Source organism: Corvus brachyrhynchos, unplaced genomic scaffold (genome assembly GCF_000691975.1).
Source record: "Corvus brachyrhynchos isolate BGI_N302 unplaced genomic scaffold, ASM69197v1 scaffold14, whole genome shotgun sequence".
In the NCBI taxonomy this organism is placed as follows: domain Eukaryota; kingdom Metazoa; phylum Chordata; class Aves; order Passeriformes; family Corvidae; genus Corvus; species Corvus brachyrhynchos.
The window spans coordinates 15,437,201-15,453,436 of NW_008239110.1; the positions used below are offsets into that span (position 1 = coordinate 15,437,201).

A 16,236-nucleotide genomic window follows, 5' to 3' on the forward strand; every position below is an offset into this window, starting at 1 on the left:
TGTTATTATACTCTTTCTCAGACATCTAGCATTAATCAGGAACTTGTCAAACAACTGGTCTAAATGATCCAGAATCACCACGTTCATATGCATACTGAACTGAACCACACATACTATTTATCCCAGATTAAATAAAAAAATTATGTTTGGACACTGTAGAAATAAAAAACCAGTAGGTAACAATTTCAACACATCTTTCAAATAATAAATTAAGAAAAAAAAATCCAAGCAGACCAAACCCAACATCTCTTTACTGGAATTTACTAATTTCTGAAGCACAACTTTACAGAGCTTGGCAAGTTAGAGAATCTGCCTGAATTAAAAGCCTCTGACTCATACCTCAGGGAAAGAAAAGATATGTATTAAGTCTACAGTACATCTTTGGAATAGGACCTTGAAATAATAGTAGACCAATTTCAGGTGACTTATTGTCCATTTAGTCATGTATTCCTAAGAGCTACTCTGCCCAAAGCCAAGCAGCATTATGATGTTTAGGCACAGATCTCTGGCAGATGCAAATGCCATGACAATTGCTACACTAGAACCAGTGTATTTAGTTTTACTACACTAAAGGCCTGCTTGAAAATTTTAGCACATGTTGATTTATAAAGAGGCTTTGAGTTATCACTGTAACCATCTCCTACATCCCCTAAGAACAGTAGCAATATTTCCATTCCAAATTAAAGACCATTCAAATCCTTCATGATAGCTGCCTTAGTAGCTAAGTTCAAAACCCACACAAACATACAAGGTACCAGTTCTCAGACACAGACTTGCACAATTCCCATATTACAACTTTCAGGATGAAGCTGCACAAAAGTTCTTCAAAGAACATAACTTTTCACTTCCTCACAGCAGAATCCTTGCATTCAAACTGGCCTTCTCAATGCATGACAAAATCCAAAATGGTAATTAAAGATTCATTCCAGAACAGACCAATTGGAAAAACACATTTATGTCTGAGCAGACAAAAAGAAAAGTCTTCCTTCTCTCAGGTGGTAGAGAGATTACTGTGTATCCCAGGGAAAAAATGCCTGCACAGAAAACAAACAAACAAAAAATCACAATTGCTTGGGTTCTGGCAAATAAACCCTTCAAAACCTCCTGATAAGAAAAATATGGCTACTATTCAGATAAAATACTCTGACTAAGAGGTGTTCACTGCAGTCTAGTGGAATAATTGTATTTTCAGCTCTAATACTGTTCTTGACGTAAGAAGACATCTCAAAAGCAGAAAGGGAGGTAAAATGCAGTTGAAAGCACTACATATGGAAAAAAAGGATTAATAGCTTGCAGTGGGCCTAGGAGAGGCAGGGAAGAAGAAAGTCACCTTCATAAAGTAGAAAACTGTAACACTGGCTCTTATTGCTGCAAGAGTTTCAAATCCATTTTCACTACAGATAGAACAATATTTCCAGATCATCTCCAACTGCTCCAAAGTCCTCCCTTCAAAGTTTATGCTTGGGAACCTCTGTCCTAGCTAGACAGGGACCAAGGGAAGCAAAATTCTCCTTTATGCTTCTTCCTCTGAGCTGTTGTTTCAAGAGCCATTCTTGCTTTTCAGCTAGCCAGCTTTTCAAGTCTTACTCCAGAATGAAGTTCTTGCTCTGGGAACCAGGCTTACAAAGATAGAAAGAAAACATTTTTTTTTTTTACTTAAATTGCACCATTCATTTTCCTTCTGTGATTTGGGTATGTAATGTTAGCACTCAGAAAAGAAAAACAGGCAGGGGACCTAGGTTTCCTTCAGAGTTAGGAACAACTGAACATGGGAGAAGGAAGACAAAGAAAGAAGAAAAGAATGAAGTGGAAGAGGAGGACAAAGAGCCACTAGGGGGCACGAAAATCCTTCAGCATTCTTGGCCATTATACTGCCTATTCTGCACCACAGGGAAAAGCAAACTGTACTGAAAATTATGAAAAATACAGTCTTCCCTCGACCAACTGGTTGGATAAAATAAAAATGTTTCCTGCAATTACTAAAAGCTATGGGCTAAATCAGCCTTAAAAAAAATAATATAAAGGAAAGCTCAGTTGTTTGAGCATGGTGCTAATGATGACAAGGTTATGGGTTCAATCTATTCACTTAAAAGTTGGACTCGATCATCCCTGTGGGTCCCTTCCAACTCAGAATATTCTCTGATACTGTGAAAGACATACCAGGTCAGGCATATTCACTTTTTTTGTTTTTTTGTTTTTTTTTTTTTTGCCTTAGAGATGCCTGTGGACAGAAAACTTAACCTGAAACCAGACAAAACTCTCCCATCTGCATCAAGTTAGAGAGAAGAGTTCTGTAAGACTAAAGAACAGCAAATACTATTCCACATTCTATTAAAGCTTTATTTAATAAGGACTATTAAATCCCACCAAACAGATGGTTTAGGAGCTATTACAAAGAAACTCTCAGTAAAAGATAAATAGCTTGAACTCCCCAAAGGAAATAGAAAAGCAACTATGTTGAACTATGCTTGGAGCACTACTGGTGACTCCTAGGCTTTCATTTCAATACTAGCATGAGAACTAGATTCTCTGCAGAGAATTCTCAAAAAGGTGTAACTAACACATATACATTTCATTTTGCCCAGTATATCGAACCTAATCCTTGCAAGAGCCCTCTCTGCCACTGCAGTGGCTCCAAGTAATTTGTATAAGCATAGAGAGAGAATACTAAATTCTAAATGGAAGCAGAATCACTGAGATTTACTGAATGCAGAACTCTGAAGGAAAGCCTAGACTGCAGATAAGAAAAGAACTGGCCTTTCTTGGTTTCAGCTCCTTTTTTGTTGGTATAATGCTCAAAGAAGTTGAGAATTGCAGATTAAATTTTTTTAGAAATCAATTTAGAAAAAATCACATATGCATCTGTATTTTTAAAATTACCAGTGCTTATAAAATATCCAAATGAAAGCTTCCTCCAAATCCATTTATATCTATAAAGCATGACATTTCTCTATTAAGAAAAGCATCTCTCTCATGGTGTTCCAGAATGGAAACAAAGCGTCCTATACCCTTTGAAAACTGGACTGTTCTATTTACTTTATCAGGCCAGAAATAAAACCTTTGTGGGGTTTATGATATTTAGTATCATCAACAGAAAAAAAAATCATCACTACAGACAAATATCAGATCAACCAGTTTTTGTGTTGATGTTCATACTGGAAGGGCCAATTAAATGGTTCGCTTGTGTGGTTAAACCCTGAAATTTGCAGTGGCCACAAAAAAGCACCAGGATGTCACTCACCGCAACTGCAAACCAGGTGTAAGAGCAGCACAGGAAGACCCTCTTCCCTGGCAGCTAAGTCCTATTTCAGACATTGCCAAGTCCACATATTAATCCACAGAAAGAACTGTAGCACATGTGAAAGTTGTCCAAATGGGTAGCACGAGCAAAAAATTGCCATCAAACGCCAACCTCTTCAACTTCATAGTTACACACAAGACTCACCTGACTCAAGTACAGCACAAGAATTGCATCTGTTCTTCCATTTTTGCAGGTCCAAGCACAGTTTTGATAAAACAGAAACCCTTCTGTAGTAGCAGCCATGTTACTTAAATTTCTTTTTTTTAGTTTAGAATATGAGAAATTATTACTTGTATCTGTTTCTAAAGGTCAAACTATAGAAGCACAGCTTATTTGATGTGCAAATTCGCCATATACCGCTGTAAGAAACTGAAATGACATTTTTAAAAGAAAAGGCTAAAAAGAACATGTAGTGTAGGAATTTAGAGTTATGAATCACTTACAATAACACTTAAATCATGGCTTAAAGGGGCTGACAGCATTTTTTTTTTTTGACCATTAAAGCTCCATTCTGTGACTTGAATGTGAAAGTGCAGCAGAAGTGTGGTGCAACACCTCCTTCAAAAAGAATCTCAGAAAACTAATTTTTCTCCAAAACCTTCATGTGTATTAACACTTGCCTGGGAGTTGGACATTTCTTTGACAGCATTCAAATCAGATCCTGAGCAAAAGGTGTTTCCTGCACCATGGATAATAAGGCCTTTGCCATCCTTCCAGTTTTCCAGTTCAGTTACCCTCTCCTGGAGTTCTACGATCATAGTACCTGCCACAAGAGGGTGGAAACAAAATTTTTAACAGGAAATTATTATCACCATCATGGTTTTTGTTACATTTTCCACCAGCAAAACCAAGTTAGAGTTAATAAGTGATGGGCTTAAAATCACAAGGGAAAGTATCATCTTAAATCCTGCACATAATCACTGACATACAATTGTTCTTCAAGGGTGCACTTCCCAAAATTCTGAAGGATACTCTGTATGAAGGATATTTGTGTTACACTCAAAAAACTCCCAAAATAAAACAAAGAAACAAGCACAAAAAAATCTAACCAATTTATTTCTGCTTGCAACTGCATACATTCAGGACACATGAATTTATACGTACCCATCCACATCTGTCCAACTAGTCATTTTGAAGTTACTGAGATTTCTCCCTACCCAAACAACTGGCAGAGAACAGAAAAGAATCACGTCCAAGGCAGGCTCAAGGCACAACCCAGTCAACTTTAACAAAGGTTCCTTGCTAAAAAGACTCTCTTTACGTATATCATCATACAGTACTAGCTTTTTATTTCTTGTTTAAATATCATATTCATTATAAAACATAATGAACAGAACATCATATTTGCTTACGTATCCTTCCTGACATGGAATACAAACTCTTGTTTCTAGGGCTCATCCTAGACAGCAGCATCTTCCACAGCAATGGAGTGTACCTCGTGCATTAATTTAAAGCTCTTCCTCTCTGAATACCTATGACTCTCTCCAATTATATACTTAAGAGAAAACAATTACAGAAACTAATTTCAGAAAGCATATACAGTTTGATGACACTCTCAGCTTTACCCTTTGACAAGAATTTAGATGGACAGGCCTACATTCTGCAGATAGAAATGTGCTTTAGGTTAATACTCTCAAGGGCTCTCCTCTGCCAACAGTGTTGCTTTTCTAACTCTACGCCTCCATGCACAGGACTCATCCTCTTCTGAAATTTCCCATTAGCTGCCAGTCCATGGGAGATTTATGTTTTCTTCCTTTTTTTTCTTCTTACAGTTCGTTATAAAGTAAGCTTCCTAGTAGCACATCAAGAGTGAACACTAAGTCCCCCTTAGGCTTGGTCTCAGTCACTGAAATAGCACATTTTGACAACATTTCTGAGGAGGCCAATTATTAAGTGGACATTACGTATTATATACCAGAATAACATTGGGTTGGGGGTTTTTTTACCCACTGTCAAGTCCATACTGTGATCCTCTCAAAAATCCCAGCAGTTTTGCCAGTTGCTTTCCCTTCCATATTTATAATTTGGTTATGCTTTTTGTATGCGGCACATTACATTTGCTTTCACTGAATTTCACCCTGTTGATCTTGAGCTCTTTGTAGCAGCTAATCAAGATCACCTTGAATGCCTCTCCTCTACTCCAAAAAACAATCTTGCAAGCTCTCCTAATACGGGGTCATCTGACAATTTCAGCAGTTCACCTTCTATTTCATCATCCAAGCTAGGAATGAGAATACTGAGCAGAACTAGGCCTGCATGAGATTTTTGTGGGTCTTCACTTGAAATGCTTTTCCAGCCTGATGGCACACTCAACAACTTTTCTGCAAGTGCTGCTGTTCAAACAGGTGTGCATTAACGCTGTGGATTTCACTTATTGCGTATTTGCCTTCTTAAGTCTTCTTAACAGAAAGGTATTTGGGCTGGCATCCAAGCTATGCTAGAGTCAAATGTGGCACAACCACTGTTTGTGGTTCTTTCAATAAGCAAAGCACTAAGGTATTGAAGAGTCTTTCCACAGAGTATTCCAAGCCAAAAATCCAGCTAACTGAAAAAATGCAGGATCCATATGAGCCTGTTACATGCAATAGCAGGGGACAAGAGACACTGGCCAGAGCCTGTCCTATCCTCCTGCAAGAGGATCTTTTCCATTCCTGACAGCACTGAACTATTATTTTACCAACAGATATAGCTCCTAATGTTTGATATAATGATGAGGGCACAACACTAAAGCAAATCTTCATTCTGCCAGTCTTGGTCTTTCAGTATTTGGTACCACTGAGCTCATGCTCTTTAACAAATTAAATCTGCTTGGAATAATAATTTGTTTGCATCTTAATTATAATCTGAGAATAAATGCTTTCAAGTAAATTCTAGAAAATAAAAATTATTATCAAGATTTTCTAATTCCTACAGGCTGGCTTTCTTTTCTTTCAAATTACATTTAAGTTTAGTTCAGTGAAAGGTTGGGCTGCTGAAATTGGTTCTACCAGGCTTAAACTGACCTTATTAGCATTTGTGTCCAAAGAGACCATTTCAAACAGGTGGCTATCAGATTCCAATTAAGAGTAGAAGAAAAGGCATAACGATCTCCATATATCCCCTTAGCAATTTGCCAACAATTTTGTTCTGTTTTTGGTTTCATGAGTTGCTCAAGCTTAGAACAAACACAATTCCTTTGAGATAAAAAACTGCTATGTAAAGTAAATGCCTGGAAAATAGAATTCCCCTCAACAGTTTTAATGATTTTTTGCAGCTTTCTAGACGGAGCATGCATGGATATATAAATTCACATCTGCCACTGTTCAGAAGCTCTGAGACACAGAATCAACAGAATTTGATGGGGAGGTGGCTGTATCTATAGGCTCTGGCTGATGAAATTAACCAGGTTCTGCTGAGGCAATTCAGGGGTAAAGCATCCCATCCTGCCCCTTGAAGAGCATTATTTAATACACAACTGAAGGCAAAGGATTAAGTTCCTGGTAGTTTCTCAGCAACTGCATTTTACAGAAGTAATGCTAAAAATTAAATTAAGATCAGTATAAATTAAGATGCCATAACATTCACTGCAGTGGCAAAGGGGCCAGCCTGACTTTGCTTCTACTCTCCCTCCCAAAAAAACAAAAGTCTCTGGCAGAGGTGTACAGCACAAAGAAGCAGTATCTCTTGAACTGACAGAGTAGGATTTTCCAGAGCAATTTTTTGTGGCTATTGCCTAGCAAAATGGAGTACAGCTCTCTACAGGGCTCTATACACTGCTGTAAAAACAGAACTGTCTGATCCCATGGCTCATTTGTTATATGCTAATGAAGATCTGCAACAAAGACAGAGCTATTAATTTCCTCTGTGGTTTTTGTAGCCCCTCTTTTCTACTAGAGCATCTAATTCACATACACTAATAAGTTATTTTCATAGCAGTCCTGTAAGGCAAGAAGAGATTATTTTACAGACAACTAACTGAGCCAGAGAGAAAATGCCTGCTAATTTTGAGTGCTCAACTCGAGATGTGTGATATGATTGCAGCACATTAACATTATATAGAACATTGTATAGGCAAAGAACAGCTATCAGTTGCCTAAATGGCAGCTGCACCTGCTCAGCACTGCCACCAATCACTTCTGAGCCCCTCCTGCCAAGCACATAGAAAACAGAAAACATACTTGCAAGTTTCTATGAAAGTTTGATTTAAGCAATTTGACTTTTATTACTCCTGATCTCCATAGAGCAGAAAACCCCAGTCTGCTCTCTCCTTTTGCTGTTACATCTCCTTTCTCATGCCCCTTTCAACTTTCACAACAAATAAGCCAAGAGTATGCAGTCTACAAGGTGTACATTGCACAGCTCTGTTTTGAGCCAAAACCAGAAACTAATCTGTAGAAAAAGGAGAAACAACAATGTAATTATGATTGTATAACAGCAAGTACACTGACAGGGAGGCATGCAGAAGGACAATCTCTATCCTAACATCTTTTAGCTACAACTTCCTAAGTTAGGTAATGATTTTACACCGGAGTTTTTTAAGGGAAACAAGAGAATGCAGACACATCTAGGTGCATTATCACCAGTTCTGCTGCTCTCTTAGGTTCCTTTCAGCTAACAATCACTAGTGGGAAGAGTAGATTGACATTCTTCATGCAAAGGGCACACTTTGCTAGTGTGTTGCAAAATGTTTGCTCACAGCAAAGGAACAGTGAGAACTGGGCAGGAAGACAGAACAGCAACAAAGAAATTAGCAAGATGACACAAATGTATCCATTTCAAAATGTTAACAGATAAAGACATTCTTACAGTAAAGGCTTATGCACAGCTCCAGATCAGGCAGATTCACACCCTGAACCTGTGCCACTCACATCTGAAGAGAATGACATAAATTGAAATAATCTAGAAAATTAAAAGACAGCAAATATACTCAACTTGAAGAACAAAAACCTCTCATAATACAAGATTAATGAAATAGGGCACTTGGTTTTGATAGCTAAGTATTCTCCAGTGTAAAAGCACATTAAATAGATCACTGACCTGCAACAGCTGAGAATACCCAGCTCATCTGATCTTTAGTTAACCAATCACTGATATTTAAGACATAAGGCAAATGAAGAAGAAATGGACGCCACAGTTTGAGTGAGTGGAAAAGACCAAACTACAGAAGTTTAAGGCACAGGGAAGGCTTTATCTAAAGAACCAAGAAGTAAACTCAGTCTTTCTTTCTACATCACCTATGAAAGAGAGGTGGCATCTTCTCATCCCCACAAAAATGCCATCCATGGTTCCAGACGACAAAATGAGAGGAGATGCAAGAAAGAGCACAGTGACAGAATTGTGCTAACGCTTAAACAACACGGGGAGAAGCACATTCTGCAAGACAGTCCCTGAGTCATTGAGAATTTCATGGATTCTTACAACATTTATAGCAAAGTTACTACACAGAACAGTGGACATTTGCTGCATATCTGAATAAAACTTACACATTTATTCTTTTAACTAAGGCATGGAAAGGCAGAGTGTTTCACTTTCTTTAGGCAAAATGTCAAAATGGGTAACTGAACAAGAGAAAAAACAAAACCAACCAGCAATCCCATCGACTAATTAATACCTGTAAAGGCATTCATTAGCTTTGGGTTATTCAAAGTAAGTATTCCAACGCCATTGTCTTCTTTGGAAAGGTTGACGGATCCACCAGAAAACTGTTGAAGTTTCTTCTTTACCAATTCTTCCTCATAGCCATGAGCACCATTATACAGTGACAACCATCTCTGTTGTAGTATCCTTTTCTTTGTAGTCTGAAGTAAGTTCTTCCACAGAGGAAGGGCCATTTCTGGAAATACAGGGGGTGAGGGGAAAAAAAAAATCAGGAAATTTCCTTTGTAATCCAGTCCTCTGAGAAAGAGGGAAGTATGACAGCAGAAACTAATATAAAGGTGATACAATCATAACTGTTGACAAAAATCACTCCAAACTATATTTGCAAAAAATCTCAGTTTCAATCTACCCCCACAAAGTTAACAGGAGTTTTATGAAGTGATTTTAGTAGATAAGCCAGATACGAGCACCTTTTAAAATATTTCCTTGTAAAATTTACCAAAGAAGTATTTGTGTGCAGAACACAGAAGGCTCAAGAACTATAGGAAGACACTTATGTATTCCACTAGACCAATTTACTCTGTATTAACCTTCCAAACCCTCCTTCTCCCTTCCCTCTAAAAAAATACCAAGACCCCCAAACACCACACCTGTAACAGAGAAAAAATCCTATCAAATCCCACAGCCTTCAGTATCCGGATATCCTGCTTTTCTGTAAGCAGGTATTAGAGCAAGACCTTCCCACGAGAAATACTTAAGAAACATAAAAATTAGGAACTGAAGATCATTCTTACATTGAAGTCTGTTCCCCGTCACCTAATTCCATTAACACAGTTGTCACACTCCATCTTAAAACTAATTAGTCTGCCTAGCCCCTGATTGCTATCTGCTTTTCCCAGTCATCCCAGTAGCACTTTGAGTTGATCTGTTTTGGGCACAGAATCTGTGTAGTACTCCAAAGAATGAGAAGTCTGAAACAGTATTATGCATTAAGCACCATACTTGCCTTTTATACAGGTAATAATACTTGTAAATTATTTCTGTGTACCAGTATACCCATGGCTTATTCCTCTGCTATTTCCACTCTGCAGTGTTATGACTGTAGATCAGGAAATAACAAGAAAGTACTTATCATATATTACTCTTCATCTGCATCTCTGCCTTAATTTATTGACTGTGGAAAAGGGTCTGCAGGAGAAAGTGGTTTACAAGTGACTTAAAAGAAACTGGGTAAAGCCTGAACTGGAAACAGCTGATCCGGAAATAAAGTCATCTTAGAAACCAATCAGAGTGGGAATCAAAAGAACCCCCACAAGACATGGAAAAAGGCTTGTTATTTTGCAATTTGATACAGTAGTCCTACCTTTGCCCCAACCTCCTTTTTAATGGGCTTGGCCATTCAGAAGACAAGGTATATGATCATTTTTTTGGTAACTGGGAAAAGACCTTCTTTGTTTCTGAATCATATTTGGCAGAAACAAGATACCTTCAAAATTGGCAAGCAGCTGTTGGAAAGTTTTTCCAAGGTGAACTCAGAACACAAACACATTCACTGAGACAGAATTTGGTGACAGCTATATTGTATGCTCTGTTCAGGGCATCTTACAGTTTACAGACTCAACATTTTTGAAAACATTTATTATATACACATGATCAAGTAAATGCATATTAAAAACCACACACCATTAGCTCCTAATGAAAAAAGTGAGCAGCCCTGTCAGGTGAACACTTATTTTGTCACTGGCTGTACCATCCTACACTAAACTTGAAAATGCCTCTGTTGGTGCAGGTATAGTCTTCATTCAAAGGAAGGAGGAGTTTGCAGAGCAACCACACTATGGGATGTGAAGGAATATGCAGCAATACCAGGCAACTGTGAAGAGCCATCTATGCCAGTAGATTCATACCCGTCCTGCCAAATTGCACCCACCAATACAACAGGATCTCATCACAAGCTCAACACAAAGAAACTAGTAAGGCCTACACAAATCTATGAATTATAAGGTCATCTACACTGGAAAACATAGAGAGATGATTTTTTAATATCTATTGACATACAAGGCTTTGATCTGTCACGATGAACTTTTCCGAAGTGCAAAACTAATAAAACTAATTACAAAATTTAATCAAGTTTAAAATCTCATTGAACACAAGATTCATTACTACATAAAAAACATTCCCCAACTGCTGCTGCACCCAAACACTCCATCTATGCACATTCTAATATTCTGCAACACTTCAGCCACCACCTTTCAGAGCTTTAAAGTTTTATTTAAAGAGTGAAAATGGGTTTCTAAAGCTCATTTCTCCACTAATTGATTCTTTTTATATTCAGGTTCTCAAAAGAGAGACAGCCTTCCCTTTTCTCTGAAACCTCAGTAGTCATTCCTCAGCATATATTAATGCAATAAAACTTTCCATCCAACTACTAGTTTTTGCTCAGAAGAGAACAAACATTAAATACATGGACAGTGCAGGCTTTCCTTGCAAAGTGCACCTTGAACAATCAGCTCCCAATTTTTAATTAATACAAAGTGTCCCCGATTCTCATAAGAAAACAGACAAGCTGGAATTCTCTAGGAAGCCCTGACAACTGGCTTGAAAGCAAAGAGGAGGGGGAAAAAAAGGCTGTTCTGCTAACTTAACCCCTTGCTGACTTAAACTTTTTTCATGACTTTTATAACTACTGAATTTTTCACAACAAGAAATATACTGAGCAAAACAAACTTAAGATATGGAAATTTTATTCCAATGAAAAAGGAGTCTGTCATTTTCAACTGCGTGGTTATATGCATTAACAGCTCTTTAATATTATCACTATGGTAATAAAGAACAGCAGCAAGTGCAGGATTAGAAAACAAATTGGACACCACTGCCTGCTGATCATGACTCATGATTAATGACTCATGCAAGGTATAATCTTTGAATTATTTTCTTTATAACCATCTCCTACAGTACCAGTCAGTGCCCAGTACTTTTTTTAAATAAAAATAAGATTATTTTAACAGCTCAGTCTGACTGAGCTAACCACTGAGGAAAAGCATGATATTTAAGCTAGAGTTCTCTCAGTCTAAAGGGATTTCTGCTGACATCTGACAAACAACATCCGAAATTTCAATCCGTACAGAACACCCACAATCCATTGCATGACTGAGATTGATTATTTTTGCATTTTGCGTGAAAGCAGTCAGAAAGAGATGTTGCAGTAATACTTACAATGTTGTAGGACCAGCCAAGAGTTATTTATTAACACTAAAATTTTCAGATTTTCAGTTTAACATAATCACATCTATTTATACATACTTACAGAAATGGAGTCTTAGTCTAATTTTAAAAAGGCAACATGCTATACCCATTAACATCTGAGCAAATATAGTTTATGCACAGTTCCTACAATGAAAAAAAAGAAAAACCTGACAGTACAGGAATAACAGTGGTCAATTAGCATCTTTTAAATGTTTTAAGTGCTATAGCTTTACATATCACTGGTGTCACCTAAGAGAGAAGCCAACAGTGTGGATATCAATAGTTGTTCATTCCACAGTTATTGCACCTCTTACATCAAACAACAGTTTAAATCCCATTTGGCACTCAAGTGGTTTTGTAACACCCTTGCCTGTGGGGTAGCCGACTGGGTTAATATGAACACATCTAATGCCAGCATTTCAGTACAAAGGATTTAATGACACACCTTATGCAAGAGCAGTACAGGTATCTACATGCAGACACTCACAATCTATGTATTTTTATGCATGCAGATGTATCAGAGGCCTTCCGACAGCCTCTGGTAACTGCCTAGTTAAAATTCAGACCTCACAATGTTAATAAAACATAGTAATAATAGGGATAATACCAACATCAGTACTCCCTAACTGAGCAGATTCATTGGGAAATTGCTGAATCTTGAACAAGGGTATTTGCCCTGGCCATTTACCACCACTCTGTTGCAACCCAAATTTTTCTCGTAACACATGATGCATCAAACAGCAACCTCCAGCAATGCTTCCAGTTGCAATTGTCACAGAACATAAAGATATCTTGCCAAAGCAAAGGGTAAGGGCTGTAGATAGCAACTTTCTAGATGGGTAGAAGAACTGAGACAAACCAGAGAACTGAATCTTGGGAGCTGTACGCTCAAACAAGAAGCACTGTACTACACAGCAAGTTAAAACAGCAAGTTAAAATACATGAACAGGGAAAATTCCAGTTCAAAAATGGTGTCTGAATTATTGACACAAGTCAGGGAAAAAGAAAATGGGGAAAAAAGATGCAGAGATGTGTTTTCAATACATCAGGGAAATAAGCATGCCCTTTCATCTGGGGCAGGATGTGACAGGTGTGATGTGCAGATATAGATACTGGAAAAAAACCCCATCAGCTGAATTTCTGGGTTTGGATGAAGGCATACTGAGATTAAGCATAACAGAAATAAAGGCATTCAACAGACAAAATCCACAAAAGAAATCTCAGGGATGAGAAAATATTTAAATGGCATTAAAAAAACTATTAGAAAGGCACTTTTGTGACACTGCCAAAGGCATCAAGGTCACTTGGTCTTGGAAGAACAAGAAAACCTGACTTGATGAAGACCTTTGGCAGCTGCAATTTCAGCGACAAGCACCGAAGTGCAAAGACAGGGAAGCAGGGTTAGAAGATGTGAACTGATGATAATGATATGATTCACAAGACAACCCTGTGTGGGTGTCTTACCAGTCACTTTAGAAGGCATTCACGTGTACTAGGGAGCAGTGACCATGACTAGCAGATGTTCCTGCAGCGGCCAATGAATGGAAAGCAAGTGGTGCCCTGCTACTGAGGGCTGGCACAACTGACCCTATAGCATGAAAGCAGATGAAAAAGCACAGTGATGGAGAAACAAAGCACAAAAATAGTCCGTCTGTATAAAAAACAACAAAAAAAAAGTAGGTTGAAAATAAGTGAAAATAACAGCAACTGACTGTAACTGGGGACAGTGGGCTGGTGGTGATTATGGGGGGGGAAAAAAATTCTAGTGTTGGACAAAGAAGAGATTCAAAACCAAAAAGAGGCCAGCTTGGTCTCACAGTGAAGAGTAGTCACTAGACCCTGTCTTCAGACAGAAGAAACGTGTAGTAGGGAGGACTCACACACAGGATTACTCTGTTGCTTGTCACCACCCCTCACCTGAAGGTTACAGAGCCCTCCATCTACCTCACCCACTTATCTATCTCTCTCTACTTTCCTTCCACGATGCGTGGGTTAGGTTAACTTAAACACCTTGTCCAACAGGTTCTCCCACTCATAATTACCAGATGAAGCAAGCTGAGGGCAATCACCTCTCTAGCTGGATTTCCCAATGCTGAAAGCAAACAGTGAGCAGATCTTAAGCATGCTAAGGGATCAGCAGCAGAAAACCTACTGACAAAACATGATTTACAAATACAGAAACTAAACAAAGCTGAGAAGGTGAGGAAATTCTGCCTCCCCAACTAGGGGACTGATCCCTTATGCCTTTCTCAAAATGTCGTGGCTCTCAAACTTGATGAGCCCTGTTCAAATTGTTAGTATATTGTCACTGGTACTTGCACTGTAGACAAATTAGATGGGATCAACAGTCCCTCCAGTTCAGCAAGAATTTACTTTAAAAGCCCTCTGACTCCTTTAAAAACAGGCTTTCAAAGTAGCTGGTATTATAAAAGACAAGTTTTTAGTATCTGTATTACTGTTGAGAGAGCAAATTATTTGGGCCTCCTAGTTTCTAGATGTTAGCACTAGAAACAATGTTTATCCATCCAGAAGCAGAGAGAACAAGAAGTGAGAACATGTCCAAATTAACTAACTGAGATGGATCAAATAATGTATCTGTGAAATAAAAATAAACGAAGAGAAAGAAAAATCTTTTAACACTGTAAGTAAAAGCCCCTCTTGTCTGTGGTTTCAGTTTTAAGCTGGCTGACCATTTACACCTCATTTCTGCTTTTATCACTCTTTTTTTTCTTGTTATTTTCATTGTTTCTGAGCAGCCAAATTCTGGGGATAGCAAGCTATGGTTTTCCAAATTACTTGTTCTTTGTTTAGTTTTGTATTTTTTAATGATCCCTGCAGGCTAGAGTTTAGATGTGAATTGTCTCTCTGTCCCTAAACAATTACATTCTCTTTTAATCACATTTTAATTATTTTGAAGAATAGTAAATGAATCGTAAAGAAACGTACTGAAGTCCACAGAAAAATAATGGCATTTAAGGATGCAAAACAGCTGACAAAGGAAGCTTTTCCATAAATACAGATGACACTACCTAGAAACATTTGATTTTGGTCCCACAGTGAGTAAAAGATCTTGAGTTTCACAGCAGAGGGCAAGAATACATTATCTTCTGCAAAACACACTCAGGCCCTTTATTTTTCAATGCTTTGATCTGAAGAAGTTCTCTTCACACCTGTCATCAAAGGACCTTTTACAGCAGTGACAGAAAACTCTTTTAAGTACATTGCCCACTAGGTATGTTTTAGAGACCTATAAGATGAGCAGATGCACAACTTCACAGGAACGGAAACAACCACAACCAACCCACCCTTTGCCTTTTGGTCACCAAATCCTAAATCATAAAAGCATGAATTCAATTCTAGCTGTAACCACAAATACTGATGCTTTCCCAATGATTGCCTTGAAAAGGGTAAGTTTTGTAATCAAGAAGTGTTCTGAATTCAACTTAATACACTGTTCTTTGCTATTGCTCTCCTTACCACCACCACCATCACCCACAAACGCTCCTGCCGACATCAGCAAAACCATATCCTGAATTGTCCACGATTCTCCTGTCCCCCTGTAACAGCACTGGGAACTAGCAGCACTGGGAACTAGCAGCACTACACCAGGACTGCCTGTCACCTGCTTCCTTGGCTCCACACACTGAATTTCGGAAAGCAGTGGCAACCTCCCAGCACGGTATCACCCTGGGAAAAATGAGAAGACTCAAGGGACCGAGGGGTGGAAGCTACTTCCCCATCCCCAGCATACACTTCTTGCTGCTGACCTTGTGCGATGCCAAAATCCCGACCAGTGCGCTGTTGCACCTGGTCTGACCTAAGGAAGCTTTTCTAACACTTTTTTTTTTTTTAATTAAACAAAATGACTTATGTTAGCTCAACCGTCGAGGCACGGCTCAGCGCCGAGCAGGGCAGAAGTGGGCAGTGACCGGCTGTTCCCAAAGCGAGACCCGAGGTGTCAGGGCTAAGCAGAAGCACCGGCGACCTCTCCAGCACCATCTGGACGAAACCACCTCGCCTCTGCCCCGGGCACCCCGAGGCCTGGCGGGGACCAGGGCGCCCCGCCGCCGGACCCCTCGTCAGCCCCGTTCCCCCGCAGAGGCCCCCTTTTC

At 38.8% G+C, this 16,236-nt stretch overlaps 1 protein-coding gene across 3 annotated transcripts in view; it reads right to left on the reverse strand.

Moving 5' to 3' along the window:
* Positions 1 to 16,236, reverse strand: part of ECHDC1 (ethylmalonyl-CoA decarboxylase 1) — a 45,444-nt gene that overhangs the window by 27,479 nt on the left and 1,729 nt on the right. For 2 of the 3 annotated variants that reach the window (XM_017739529.1, XM_008637956.2), the window contains exons 2-3: positions 8,892 to 9,113; positions 3,922 to 4,064 (exon numbers count right to left, since the gene is read on the reverse strand). In XM_017739529.1, the coding sequence (XP_017595018.1) occupies positions 3,922 to 4,064; positions 8,892 to 9,111 (363 nt within the window). In that variant the 5' untranslated portion in view covers positions 9,112 to 9,113. Of the gene's footprint in view, positions 1 to 838; positions 1,013 to 3,921; positions 4,065 to 8,891; positions 9,114 to 16,236 lie in introns of those variants that run through there. The other variant, XM_017739530.1, reaches the window with a different exon arrangement.